The sequence below is a fragment of the Acromyrmex echinatior genome, chromosome 5 (assembly GCF_024713525.1).
Source record: "Acromyrmex echinatior isolate Ae372 chromosome 5, ASM2471352v2, whole genome shotgun sequence".
Classification (NCBI taxonomy): Eukaryota; Metazoa; Arthropoda; class Insecta; order Hymenoptera; family Formicidae; genus Acromyrmex; species Acromyrmex echinatior.
In genome coordinates this window covers 5,152,204-5,165,614 of record NC_141856.1, presented here as the reverse complement: position 1 = coordinate 5,165,614, position 13,411 = coordinate 5,152,204, and the positions used below count along the sequence as shown (strand labels likewise).

Below are 13,411 nucleotides of genomic sequence, written 5' to 3'. Positions count from 1 at the left end.
AATCTGTAATTAATGATTCCTACAATGTAATTATATACATGTTTAATTCGCGAATCGCATAAACTGAGAGAAGAAAAAGGGATAAAGCGAAATACAAATTTAACGTTAAAATGTATTTGATAAACAGAATTAATATTTGCTTTCAGACTGTAAGTTTTGTGCTATTGTAATATAATAAATATTCGAAAATATTTAGTTAGCATGCTTATAGTTCTTCGCGTTTTCTTTTAATGATTTATATGATTATTACGCAAACAGAACATTTTGCATCTAGAAAAGGTTTTTATAAATACAATGTGAAAATAATTTTGTAGACCATCAAAATAATTCTGCAGGAAATATAAACGTGATAAGCAATGTTGCAAAAAGTTTTGACATTTTATAGTAACCAGTTTGAACGTTTTTGTTTTGCATGATTATTTTGATAACTCAATAAAAATATCTTCAAATTTGTATTGAACTAAATTTATAGATATTTGACAAACGCCCTTCTTTCCATATAATAATCTTTATAAGAACATAATTAACATTTTGTCGATGGGAAAGTGGAAGTTCAATCTTGTATTTATTTAATACTTTATGTGATACCTTTGATAACTTGTTAAGGAGAGCAATTGACATATTGGAGAGAATTAATTACGGAACTGTGGAGCTTCCAAACTTCAAAGGATGCGAGTAAAATATTTCTCGGGAATATATAGAAATGTAAATGATGTCATGGGTACGACATGCAAACGTCAAATTTTCCAGCCATTTCGTCTGATGTGCTTGTTAGAGATGAAATTGGCGCACGGTCATATATATCGCACAAAGGAACTTCTGCAAAACCGAAGAAACTCCCGCGCCGTTGATTTGTGTACTGCACGCGGAATTCTGCAAAATGTACTCTGTAACTTCCAGAGCATATTCCTCGGGAAGCTGTTCCTAGAGAAAATCATAGCTCATCGCGATTTCAAAGACGTAATCTTAGTTAACGAGCTATTTGCGGATTTAGACTCCTTCTTGCATACACATCTTTCTGATTTAGTCTTTCGCAGATACTATTATTTACCTAATTTCTATTTTACCAATTCAATTAAATTTATTCCAATTTTTAGTTAGCCAGCTACTGATAGTAATAAAAATGCGAAATTACAAGGATCCCTTTCAATCGTAATTATAATATCTCCATTTAGATTTGGACGATTGCGCATAAATTTATTATGATGCAATTACTCAAGAGATTATTCATTTAAAAATAAAAATATTCATAAAAGTACTTGACGTACATAAGTATTAGTAACTTTTATGGTCATAAAATCTAAGTTTTTTTTTTATTATTCCAAAATAATTACGTACGACATTTACAACGTTGAACATTTATTTTCATTGATTTATCCTAATATCCTTCATATTTTTATATTAAAAGATCCAATCTCGAAGAATTGAGATAGCAGTTTGCTTATGTAGGAAAGCTTTTTAAAAGAGGATCACCTTTTAGCAGAAACTCGATTATATTATTCTCGCGAGACAGAAAACGAAAGAAATCCGCTCGAGGAGGGCTGGTATAATATAAGCTCGCTATTTCGCCATTCACGAATAGATTTGTTCGGGGTTTCGGAATGAGCTGAGAAATCGTCGCGGACGTTGAATTTTCTCCCATAAAATGCTCCCTAGAGAAGGAGGACGGATGCAGCCCCACTCTCTGTACGGAGGGTGGAATCGGTTTCTTGGATTTTACGAACTTTCGACCGATAACTTGCTTCTTTACTCTCTGCCTCTCTCTTTCTTTACTTCTCTTCATTCTTTTCCCGACTTTCTTCTCTCACGTTCTCATGTTCCTCACTAAGACGTTTGACGGAACTTAGAATATAAACGAGCCGAAGCCCCTCGTCATCGGTACGTCAACTCAAACGCTGGGTATGGGATGATAGATCGACTCTTTCGACGACATTGTGAAGATATAAATGCATATCTTTGAAAGGATAAACTAGCGAGTTTGCGGGAATGATTTGGTAAAATAACTTCAATTACAAAGACTAAAAAAGATTTACAATATGCCCATTAAACAATTTTTATATAAAAACATAAATGTGTATAATTATGTATAAAATATGTCCATATACGTATGTTTTCTTTCTCTTGTTTAATCTTTGTCAGAATCTTTATCATATAACAGAAAAAGGAATAATTAAAAACAATAATTGAAAAAAATATTTAGAAAAATAATTTTTGCACTGTTTTTCTTTTCGAAAGGTACAAAATACAATTACATTATTATATTATATAATATTCTATAACACATATATAATTAAAACTTCTATATATACATATAATTATAACAATTATATAACTTTTTAAATAATTATTACATTTATATATAATAATGCATATAAATAGACATTTTTTTCTCATTTCCTTAAATTACGCTTTTTTTATAATAGACAATGCCAAAATTATGCTTTTAATTTTTTTTTATTTCTTTTTAATAGCTTTTTATACATACGCAAACAGAAATAGAATAAAAAATTTATATACATAGACGTATTTTATGAATAATTAAATAGTTATATATATTTAAATATTGTATCTACGTAAGAATAGTAACAGTAAAGAATAGTAAGTAAAAAATGTAAAATTATTCCAGGAAAAAGGAAAAAATTGTGTATTTTAAAGTTAATTATTTATTTATTAAATATAAATTAACTATAACTAATTACAATTAAATTATTTGTTTCAAAAAGTAACATAGATATTAATATTAATTTTATTTATAGTTTTATGTTAGATAGTCTAAACTTTCATTATTTATTTATTTATTTTGTGTCATTTTTCCCGTCTTCAATTCTTTTTTATTTCATATTTGAATTCAAATTATATTACTTTTTCTGATTGAAAGTTGATATATTTAGAACATATTTGGCAAATAATGTGAAATTCCAAAAATTTCAACTTGTTACTTTTGTCACGGGAGTGTTATATGTTCTTATGTAAAAAAAATTCTACTGGGATATATAATTCATATGCGATACATTTTATTAATGTTTGTTTCTCTTTTTTTTACTAAAGGCATTTTAATTTTTATTATATTGCATCAAAACTTATGATTTAGCTTTTTTTGTGAATTCAAATTGTGAGAATATCGCGCGCGTGTGTGTGTGTGTGTGTGTGTGTGTGTGTATGTGTGTGTGTATATATATATATATTATTATTACATAAAATTAAACAATTAAACCTAAACAATTAAAAAAAGATATTAATATACAGACGTTACTGGGAAAGCTGTATGAACAATTTAGAGGCAGCAACATCTTTTTAAAAGTAATTAGAATTATAGAGAGAAAGGAGGAGGAGGAGAAAGAGGAGAAGGAAAAGAAGGAGGGAGAAGGAGAGAGAGAGAGAGAGAGAGAGAGAGAGAGAGAGAATCATTGAAATTGTTGTATGTGAGAGAGAAATAAATACGTTATTTCCATATATTCCAGGTCGATTTTGGCGATGTTTTCATACCTCCTGACTTGAAGGTACCGAAATTGCAAGTACTTCCTGAATTTTCGAGATTGGCGCATGGCCTCCGCAGTGGCAACATCAGTATTCTAGACAGTAAAACGATCTACATTCCAAATTTGCATTACGACGGTGGCGGACCAGACGCTTACTTCTGGGTAGGCAATGGCTCCGAGCCTAGCCATTTTGGTATCAAAGTCCCTAATGAACAGGGCAGGTCAGTTGAAACATAATCATTGTAAAATAATGAATTAAATAATTTTCATAAAAATTTATATTATAATTTTTTTATATAAAAACTAAAATTATACAAACAATTATATGAGAAGTAAATAAATATCAAAAATGATATAATTTATTTTGAAATAAGTTCTCTTCATACTTTTGAAGTTTTTATATTTTAATAATTGTAATTATTGTTTAAAATACGAATTTTATTTTCTCCATTTATGTTTATACTTTAAGTAATTACTTATTTGATTGTGGAAACCATAATTTTTGCAAAAATCCAGGATTCTTAAGAGTTGATGTATATCAATAAGGTTTCTAATTATTTTCTGGAGAAAAAAAATCAATGTTTAAAAAATTTTCGAAATATTTATATAATCCTGGAAAAGTCACATTTATGATTTTGTATTGTTGATACTTTTGTATACTGATTAACGGTCAATTTCTTTTAAAAAATGTTATTTTAGAAAATCTTTATCATAAGACACATAATATTTTATTAAGATGCATGTTAACTTAATATTTTAATATTTTTAAATGAAAATTTAGATATTCCTAATTCTCTATAGTCTCTCAAACCATTTTTCAAATTTTTGTTTTAATTTTATTTTTATAAAATAAGGACTAAATGGATTTTGATAAAAAATGCCCATTTCTTTTTTAAAATGACTTTAAAAAATATAGATTTTCAAAATAAAAAATTTGGCTCAAGAGGGACTATAATTACAACATTATTCAAGATAATTTATTTATTCTTCGTATTAAATTATTGTATAATATATGAACATATATGAATTACGCAATCACAGAAGTATGCACTAATTGTAGAAGGATATGGATGCCATAACATCATTTCCGCATAAAAAAATGAAAAATAAATTTTCTTTTATTATGCAGGATGTTTCATAATTACCGTATTTCCATATTTTTGAGGTAATTTTGAGACGAAAATCTCCTAATACAAAAAGTCGAGGTACAATAATTTTTGAATTGATTAGTGCTGAAGATGTGTGTAATTTGAAATCTATCCTCGATATTTTCGTTTTAGAATTTTTGTCTTAGAATTTTATTCAAAAGAATCCAGAAATAATAGAGATAAAAAAGTACTATAAGTACTATAGTACTAAAAGTACTATAAGATATACTATAAAAGTAAAATGATTTTTTATTTATAAGCATTTAAAGTTAGCTTATAATTCCAAAAATTATTGTAGTCTCAACATTTTCATAATAAGATTTTCGTCTCAAAATTACCTCAAGAATATCCTTAAGAGGAAATGCAGTAGTTATCAGACATCCTATATAATTGTTACATATAATTACAATTACAATATATAAAATGCAAATAAATTTGTTTAGTAATTTTTTAAATAAGTTTCCAAATACCGTCTGTTTTTTTAACTGTCTGTTTCTAAAAAAATAATTTTCTTTCTTAATATAAAACATTTTATTCAATTTAACGAGATTATTAATCTTATCTGATCTACCGACAGTTTGGTACCATTAAGAGGGTACCAAGGAGAGGACATTGAAATCGTCTTACCGGGGAACTTGACGGTGTATGACATCAACTGGCTCGCGGTGTGGTGCGTTGAATACAGACACAATTTCGGGCATGTTCTAATTCCAAAGGACCTCGATGTTCCACCGGCTCTTGGCCAAACGAAAATTACGGTAAACCAAAATGAGTTCTCCAATCTGCCGGTCTGATACGATCCAAACTTTCGTGCCTTATGTACCCTCATTAGCGTTTACTGTGAAATAATAATGTACTCTACTTTACTCTTTGATATACATGATGAAAAGCTTCGCTTTAATAGAGATGAATTGAATGTACTGTTTAAGAGGAACGTTTGCGTCTTTATATGATAAAATATATGTAGTCGCTAATGTTTTAAATTTAATAGAAATTGTTTCAATAAATCTTGCTTTAGTTATTTTTAAGCAACAATATTTTCTTAAAAGCTAAATATGATTAAAAATAAGATAGATTTTAGATCTCGAAAAGCTCTCAATCCTGTCTTTCTGATAATATAATGAAACTATTAGCACATTTTCCAGTAAGCATCAATTAATAGTTAATTAATAGTTAACATAATGTTAATGTTATCCATATAACATTGTACATATATACGTATGTCTAAAGAATCTTTATAATGCCTTTTAGATATCTTTTAGATATCTTTTAGATATATATATAAAAGACGTTCTTATGATATGTCTTTACAAAGTTTTTTAGATACGCATATTGGATATTTTAATGTTATTATAATTGATGTTTATTGGATTGTCGTTTAAATTCAATCACTGTATATTTTTTCTTCTTAATAACGTCGTTATTTTCAAATGGAATAGCCGCCGTGGTGGTACAATCCAGTAAGTACAACGCGATCGATGCACGATTTTGTCGCATGGACGATAATCTCCCGTAGTGAGGTCACAGGTGCGACCTTTATTTTTTCAGACGAGCAGCACACCGGCACCTAGGCAGGTGACCAATTGCAAAGAAATGTTGGATGGCCGTGTTCAAGTGCAGTGGCAGCTACAGGGTGAGGACGTGCAGATTCGGATCTCAGGACGCATCGAGGAGGATCAATACGTGGCATTTGGATTGTCAGGTCGGGATGGCAAGGCCGAGATGATCGGCGGCGACGTCGTCGTGATCGGATACAATAATAAAACTGGCAAGTTTATCGCCGAGGATTACTACATGACGGACATATCTCAGTGTGACGGCAAGAGGGGTGTATGCCCGGATCAGAGGATCGGTGGAAGGAACGATGCAATACTTGTGCATGGGGAAAGGCAGAATGGCATAACAACGGGTACGTCTTTATCCAAACGGAACAAAAAATCATAAAACAAAATGGTTAAAATGTTTAAAATAATTATTAAAATCACTCTTTGATGAGTCACAATTCTTGCATATTTTAATGTTATATTGACGTTATTGCGAGATAATTTGTATATTGCAGAAAATATATAAAACGTCTTTTCGTTATCTTATGCAATATAAAATGTTATCTATTGTTTTACTTGAGTGTCCTATACGTATTTCCCATATACGTATATTATGAACGCGACAGCGACGGAAGAAATACACGGCTAATTGCTTTATTCCCTGGCAATTCCTTAGCAATTTTACTCTTTATATCATAGATATTTTATTCTTTATATCTTACAATTAGACAATGTTAATCTTATAAAAATGCAGTTGCTTATAATTATACAACTATAGTTATATGTATAAATCAGTTATATAAAAAAAATTTATGAATAATTTTTTTATATAATAATTTAATTATATTTAGTAAGTAGATAGAGTATAACGTACTAGGTACAAAATTTACATATTTATACATATTCATGCATGAAAAATTTTTTATTAGATAAATATATAGAAATTTGATAATTGAAAATTTATTTAAAATTTCTATAGATATTTGCGATTTTTAATGTGAGAACTAAAAACTATTTCTGGATGTATTTATATAATATAATTTGAATTATGTTTATTATATAAAGTTAATTAAAGTATATGAAACGGAGAATTATTATTGTTACCGCTTTTTCGACTATTTTAAGATCTTGAGAACTATGTAATTTTATATTAATTTATATATTAAATTTTAATTATATGACATACCAAAGATAGTCTAATCTTGGTCATTTATTGCTTGAATTCATATTTTTGGTTGAATTTATTTTTTTAAAGAATTTAAAAATATATATGATTTTACGCTAAGAGACGATTCTACGCGTGACTATATGCTCCTTTGATTACTTTGTAATTATTGTTGAGTTAATTAAAGTATACGAAACGAGGAATTATTGTTAATATGCGTTATTATTTTATTTCAATTTACAGTTACGTACACACGTCCGTTAAGGACTAACGAACCAGAGAAAGACAGAATGATTCCAGAAAGAGAAACAAGCGTGATTGCTGCCATCGGATCTCTAAATGCGCGAGGCGAAGCCAATGCTCATGAGAGATTCGATAAGACCACTGAGGATATTCGTATCGATTTTACGTCGATAAATGTTCACGAATGTACAAATTCCCTGTACAATATTCCGGACGCTCCTGATCTTGAACCTTGGACGCCGGCTGTCATCAATGATAAAAATATTTTCCATGCAAAGATTGGGCCGACTGGTGCGAAAAGAGGATACTCACGAATCACAGGTATTAACATGTTGTGACTGAATTACGCATCTAAGTGTATTATCATTTATTAAATAAAATCTTATAGTCTTACGCTGATAAAAAATTACTATAAATTATTTATAAATTACTTGCTAATGACGATATTTGGAACTTAATTAAAAATTATATATATATATATAATTTTTAATTATAAAAGAAGATCGAATTGAGTCGAAAAGTCATTTATCATTTTGCAGTTTACGCAATAGTTAACGAGATTAATTATTAAAAATTGCCAAATATTGGTCTTGAATAATTTTTTACTCAAATACTATCAACTTTATAGAAAAACTGCAAGAGACAAAAATCATTTATTTTCTGAATATATTAAAATCACCCTGTATATAATTAAAAGATAGTATCTTATTATGAAAATAATGTCTGTCATATCGATAAATTTACAGATACATTTTTTATTCTATCATTATATAAAACAATACTGTCAAATGATATTAGTACTGTGATAATCTTGAACAGTTTGTGTTTTTTTTTTAAATGATAGAAGTAATTTAAGATCGATCAGTGATTCTTATTGTAATTATAGGTACACCTTCTTGGGGCATCGCATGGTACATTAATGATTTACTGATCCCAGAGATCACCGTTGAGCGAGGAAAAACTTATACCTTCATCGTGGAGGGTGGAGACGATCCTGCCAATCCCGCTAGGTGAGTCGTATTCTCATTTATGATAATACGTACCCTTCAAAGTGCGTATATACAGGATCGCTATATATTCTATATAATATTCCCAATAAGACGTTGTAAAATACATTATTATGAAACATTCATATCTTTGATATAGGTATCATCCATTCTATATAACTGACAGTCCGGAGGGTGGTCTCGGACAAAATCTAGAGAAACAAACGGATGAAAGGGTATTTGCTGGCGCAGAGTACGATTCCAATGGATATCTCCGCGCAACTGCAGCCGGCCGTTATTGCGAATGGACTCGTCTCATAGTGAATAATGCGGATAATTACAAGACATTCAAGAGCTTCTTCGAAACGCTCGAACTTAAATGCGACATGGGCGAGCCTGCCAAGCTCATATGGACTGTGAAAGAGGATACGCCAGACTTAGTCTATTATCAGGTATAACTTATTAGAGAAAAGTCAAAAATTGAATAACTACTTGCGAAGATACAAATTATTTTAGTAAACAATCTATTAGGTGTTGGAATTAATTCGTAGCGTTTTACAAGTGATGGGAAGTACTTTCATTAATGTATTTTTTAATGCTCATGTGAAATAAATAACATTCTTTCATTAAAAACGCTACGAATTAATTCCAACACCTAATAAAATTAAAATTTATTAGATTTTTCGAGAGATTTCAAATATCAAACTTTTTATCATACAACTTTTTCTTCAGTGTTTCACGCACAAACATCTGGGCTGGAAAATTCATGTTGTCGACCCGGGATCGCAGAGAAACATTAACGGCATCAGTCAAGTTCTGCCTCAAACGTTTACGACGTTTGTAGCCATTATTGCACTTCTTTTATTCTCAAGATGAATCATTGCGTTTCCTTCTTTCAATGCGGAACAAATAATAGAAGACAAAGATGACGACGAAAACTGATCGATTTAAAATAATTACGAAAGCTATACAACAATGTACGATTGTTAAATCGACAAAACACATACAAGGTTGTACGAAAGTATTTAATATGTAAGGTCTATTCTAAGGTAAAAGATTAGCAAAATATTTTTAAGACCTACCAGATTCAATATTTCATATTATATACATATGAGATATATATATATATATATATTATATATATATATATATATATATATATATTATATATACATACATATACATATAACACAGGTACACGCATACACATATACATGTATGGACGCAAAATTTCCATATTCTCTTTGACATATAAAGCTGAGTTGACAATAATAACGATCGAAATAGGTATTCTGACAATAATCGTGATCAGAACTGAATAATCAATGAAATTCTGACAATAATCGTGATCAGAACTGAATAATTAATAAAATTCTGACAATAATCGTGATCAGAACTGAATAATCAATGAAATTCTGACAATAATTGTGATCAGAACTGAATAATCAATAAAATTTTGACAATAATTGTAATAAGAACTGAATAATTATTGAAATTTTGACAGTAACGAACGATCGTTTAGGGGAAGGATATGTCAAAACGATATCTGAAGATGAGATGATTAACACGTAATTATATATAGATATAAATTTGATGCTGAGAAATGGAGATGTATCAGCATGTACAATGTAAATTTTGCACAAAACTATAGTTGATCTTAATATAACTTTAAATCGACGATAATACGTAAGAAATACATTTATAAATGCTGTCGACTTGACAATAATACGTAGAGTAGTCAATCAAGAGAAAAAGAGAAAGAAAAGAGATTAACGAAATGTGAATTATGTACAAGAAAGTAAAGAAAAAATAATATTTAAGGGTGATGTGCAAGTTACAAACTATCCCCTATACGTGTAACAATGCTATAATATGTATATACTATAGAGTGGACCTTCCTAAAACGGAATGAAAGTAAATGTGCCTTGGGTACAGATAATAATAAATGTCTTTAATTACAAGGATTAGGACCCACTCGACAGAAGGACACCGTCTAGTACTTTGGAACTGGTCTCTTGTGCGTGAAGCGTGTCGTATGAGTAAAGCTTATATATTTTATAGAAAAAAAATATCATAGAAGGAACTATTTCAAAAAGTATTTCTTCAAATATTCAAAATATCCAATTTTAATTATGTTTATAATATTTTATATGTGTGCCGACATAATTGTAGTTGTTAAGCAATACTGTATTTTGCGCGTGTAGCAAGCAACAAATTTCGCAATTATAATAAAAAAAGGAAACATAAAATTATAAAAGAAATATCAAAAGATGGCTTGCAGCAGACATTTCATAGATGTAACTCACATTGCAAAACGTACAAGGGATATGATAAGAAGACGTGCAACCAAGAGAAATCAGCAGAATACATAATCACTTAGGATAGTGAATTTAGTATAATGTCCTTCTCGTAATGTCAAGTTTTAAATGTGTGTCCAGCTCCTAAGTGCCGGGGTGTCCACGAAATTTGCAGCAGCAAAATTCTTTACGATTCAACCGCTTATCGCACGAAGACCAGTCTGTTTTTCGTTACATACGTATATATACACATACACAAATATATCATACATATACCGAACAGAATTCTTTGAAACTTACATTATCTAGCTTTACAAAGGGCGAATAGTTAAAAAAAAGAGAAGGTAAATAGGGACTCGTACTAATTACCATATAAGTAAATAAATAAGAACCGTTTAATCGATGTTTGTCGCTGAATTTTCGATATGACAATACTTGAGAGTAATCCCGATCAATAATGAGATCTTTGCTCGAGACGGCTATGTCGCTATATTTTTCATCCGTTTATTTCTTCTTTTTCTAAGGAAATTTGAAAGTAACAGATTCTAGATTATAAGCGGATGAAACTCCTATACTCGGAAATGACAATAATAGATAATCAACTTGCAGGATCTACAATAGAAGCGGGTTGCTCCTGGAAAAAGCAGTTTTTCTTTTCTTAGATCAATTATAAATCAAATTACTCGCCAATTTACAATAACAAATTGCATGTGTACGAATCAATCATTCGCCCATATATATGTACGAAACAAATTATAAGCCGTGTATTATTCTGCAATAAAACATAAGTCATAAGTCGCATAGGTAAAGTGTTCCATTCGCATGATGTACATGTACAGATAATATATAGACAATAACGCATAGATAAATACATCGTTCGTAGTGTGAGTACAAATAAAATTTCATTATAATATTTTCATTAAGTAACAAAATTAAATAAAGAATGTCCAATGAATTTGCCTTAGTTCAAATCGTACAAGTATAATTGATTATCTTCTTTGACATTTGTCAATATATCTTTTTCTAAATTGTTATTTATCTAAATTGTTTAATTTTGCAGAATTACTTGAAATGAAAAAAGAAATATTGATATATCTCTTGTTATAATTAATAATTTCTACACATTTCAGAAAGTTAAGCTTAATTTTTGCTCACGTTTAATTACCTTATATTATACTTCTTTAGTTGTACTAAAGATTGGTGAGCATTTCTATTTTTCTAGAAGCAGCCCGATGATGACCCAAGTTGTTAGTTCATAAGAAAAAAATAATAACTTAGATAATGCTAAGAGAACTTTTTGGCTATATATATATATTACTGTATACATTAATATGTATAAAAAGAGGATAAATGAAACGTGTTTGTGGAAACATCTCCGGAGACTAAATTCAAAATATTAGTCATCCGGTATAGCATGTGAACGATTATCGTCAATGTTGTACAGTTTTAAACGTGATTTCGAATTGTTAGTGGTACTTAGCACGTAATATATTTACAACTTTAGATCTATCTTTGAATTAATATTACTAAAACGATCTACTTATAAGCTTCCATCCATGCAGTTACTATATAAGACACGTGGAATGACAGAGGTGCGATGAGATAAAAATGAAACTCTTATTATATTACCATGTCCGAATGCAATTTAGGCAATTTTCCATAAGCAGCAGATTCCAACAAAAACTAGCTGTATAATCACTAACGATAGGTTTTACAAAAGAATTTTGGAATAATGTCTTAGCGCATCTTTCGTTGCATTTTAATTGCAATGTCTTTTTAGATTTCATACTATATGTTTTTCGAAGTGTGTATTTACATTACATGGACACATTGTGAACAATGTCGAAATTTTACTATAAAGACTTTACTGTGTAATTATTTTATAATATTATTAACTTATTAAAGGCATTGATATATTCCGATTAGCAATTTTATCAAGAAGTTTTTGCAAAAATATCTCTATATGTTACATACATTTTTATCACAAATTTTAAAAGAGAAATTCTGCGATAAATGTGAACTAATTGTAAAGTTAGTATCGACGCTTATCACTTTGCATTTTCATTGTCATTTATTCTACATCATTATTTTAGTGTTTGATGTACGCAAAAATAACACGATATTGCAAAAGTTTCTTTCTTTTTATCTCCCTTTTTCGTGCAATTATTGTATACATTTCAAAACTGTACAACTAGCTTTGTATACGCGCAGACTAATATTTCAAACAATATATTGTAAAAACGATCGCTTAAGTACGAATGGTCTTGTAACTTCTCGGTAAGAGGAATAAATAGCTATAAGAGTTCGAGATAAAAATTATTTTAAAGTTTATATTAAGCAAAGGACAAAGCATTGTTAATATGTACGGAACGATAGCCGAGTCATATCGTACTTAACACTTGTGCGAGTATTGTGTTCCACAAAAGTCTTTTTTGTGGTGTGTGACGTCGCAATTCCGGGACAGTTGCAACAATATCAACGTTAATTACATCTTCCTTCTATATTATACGTTTCCTTTTATATTACATACAGAAAAAATCTATTTCTTC

General features: G+C 29.5%; 1 protein-coding gene across 5 annotated transcripts in view; it reads left to right on the top strand.

Moving 5' to 3' along the window:
- LOC105153705 (protein Skeletor, isoforms B/C) overlaps positions 1 to 9,645 on the top strand; it is a 117,194-nt gene extending 107,549 nt beyond the window's left edge. For 4 of the 5 annotated variants that reach the window (XM_087406363.1, XM_011068715.2, XM_011068714.2 and 1 more), the window contains 8 exons: positions 3,462 to 3,700; positions 5,205 to 5,385; positions 6,067 to 6,087; positions 6,176 to 6,536; positions 7,580 to 7,900; positions 8,466 to 8,589; positions 8,726 to 9,017; positions 9,298 to 9,645. In XM_087406363.1, coding sequence (XP_087262489.1) covers positions 3,462 to 3,700; positions 5,205 to 5,385; positions 6,067 to 6,087; positions 6,176 to 6,536; positions 7,580 to 7,900; positions 8,466 to 8,589; positions 8,726 to 9,017; positions 9,298 to 9,441 — 1,683 coding nt within the window. In that variant the 3' untranslated portion in view covers positions 9,442 to 9,645. The remainder of the gene's footprint in view (positions 1 to 3,461; positions 3,701 to 5,204; positions 5,386 to 6,066; positions 6,088 to 6,175; positions 6,537 to 7,579; positions 7,901 to 8,465; positions 8,590 to 8,725; positions 9,018 to 9,297) is intronic. The other variant, XM_087406364.1, reaches the window with a different exon arrangement.
- Positions 9,646 to 13,411: the final 3,766 nt, after the last annotated feature.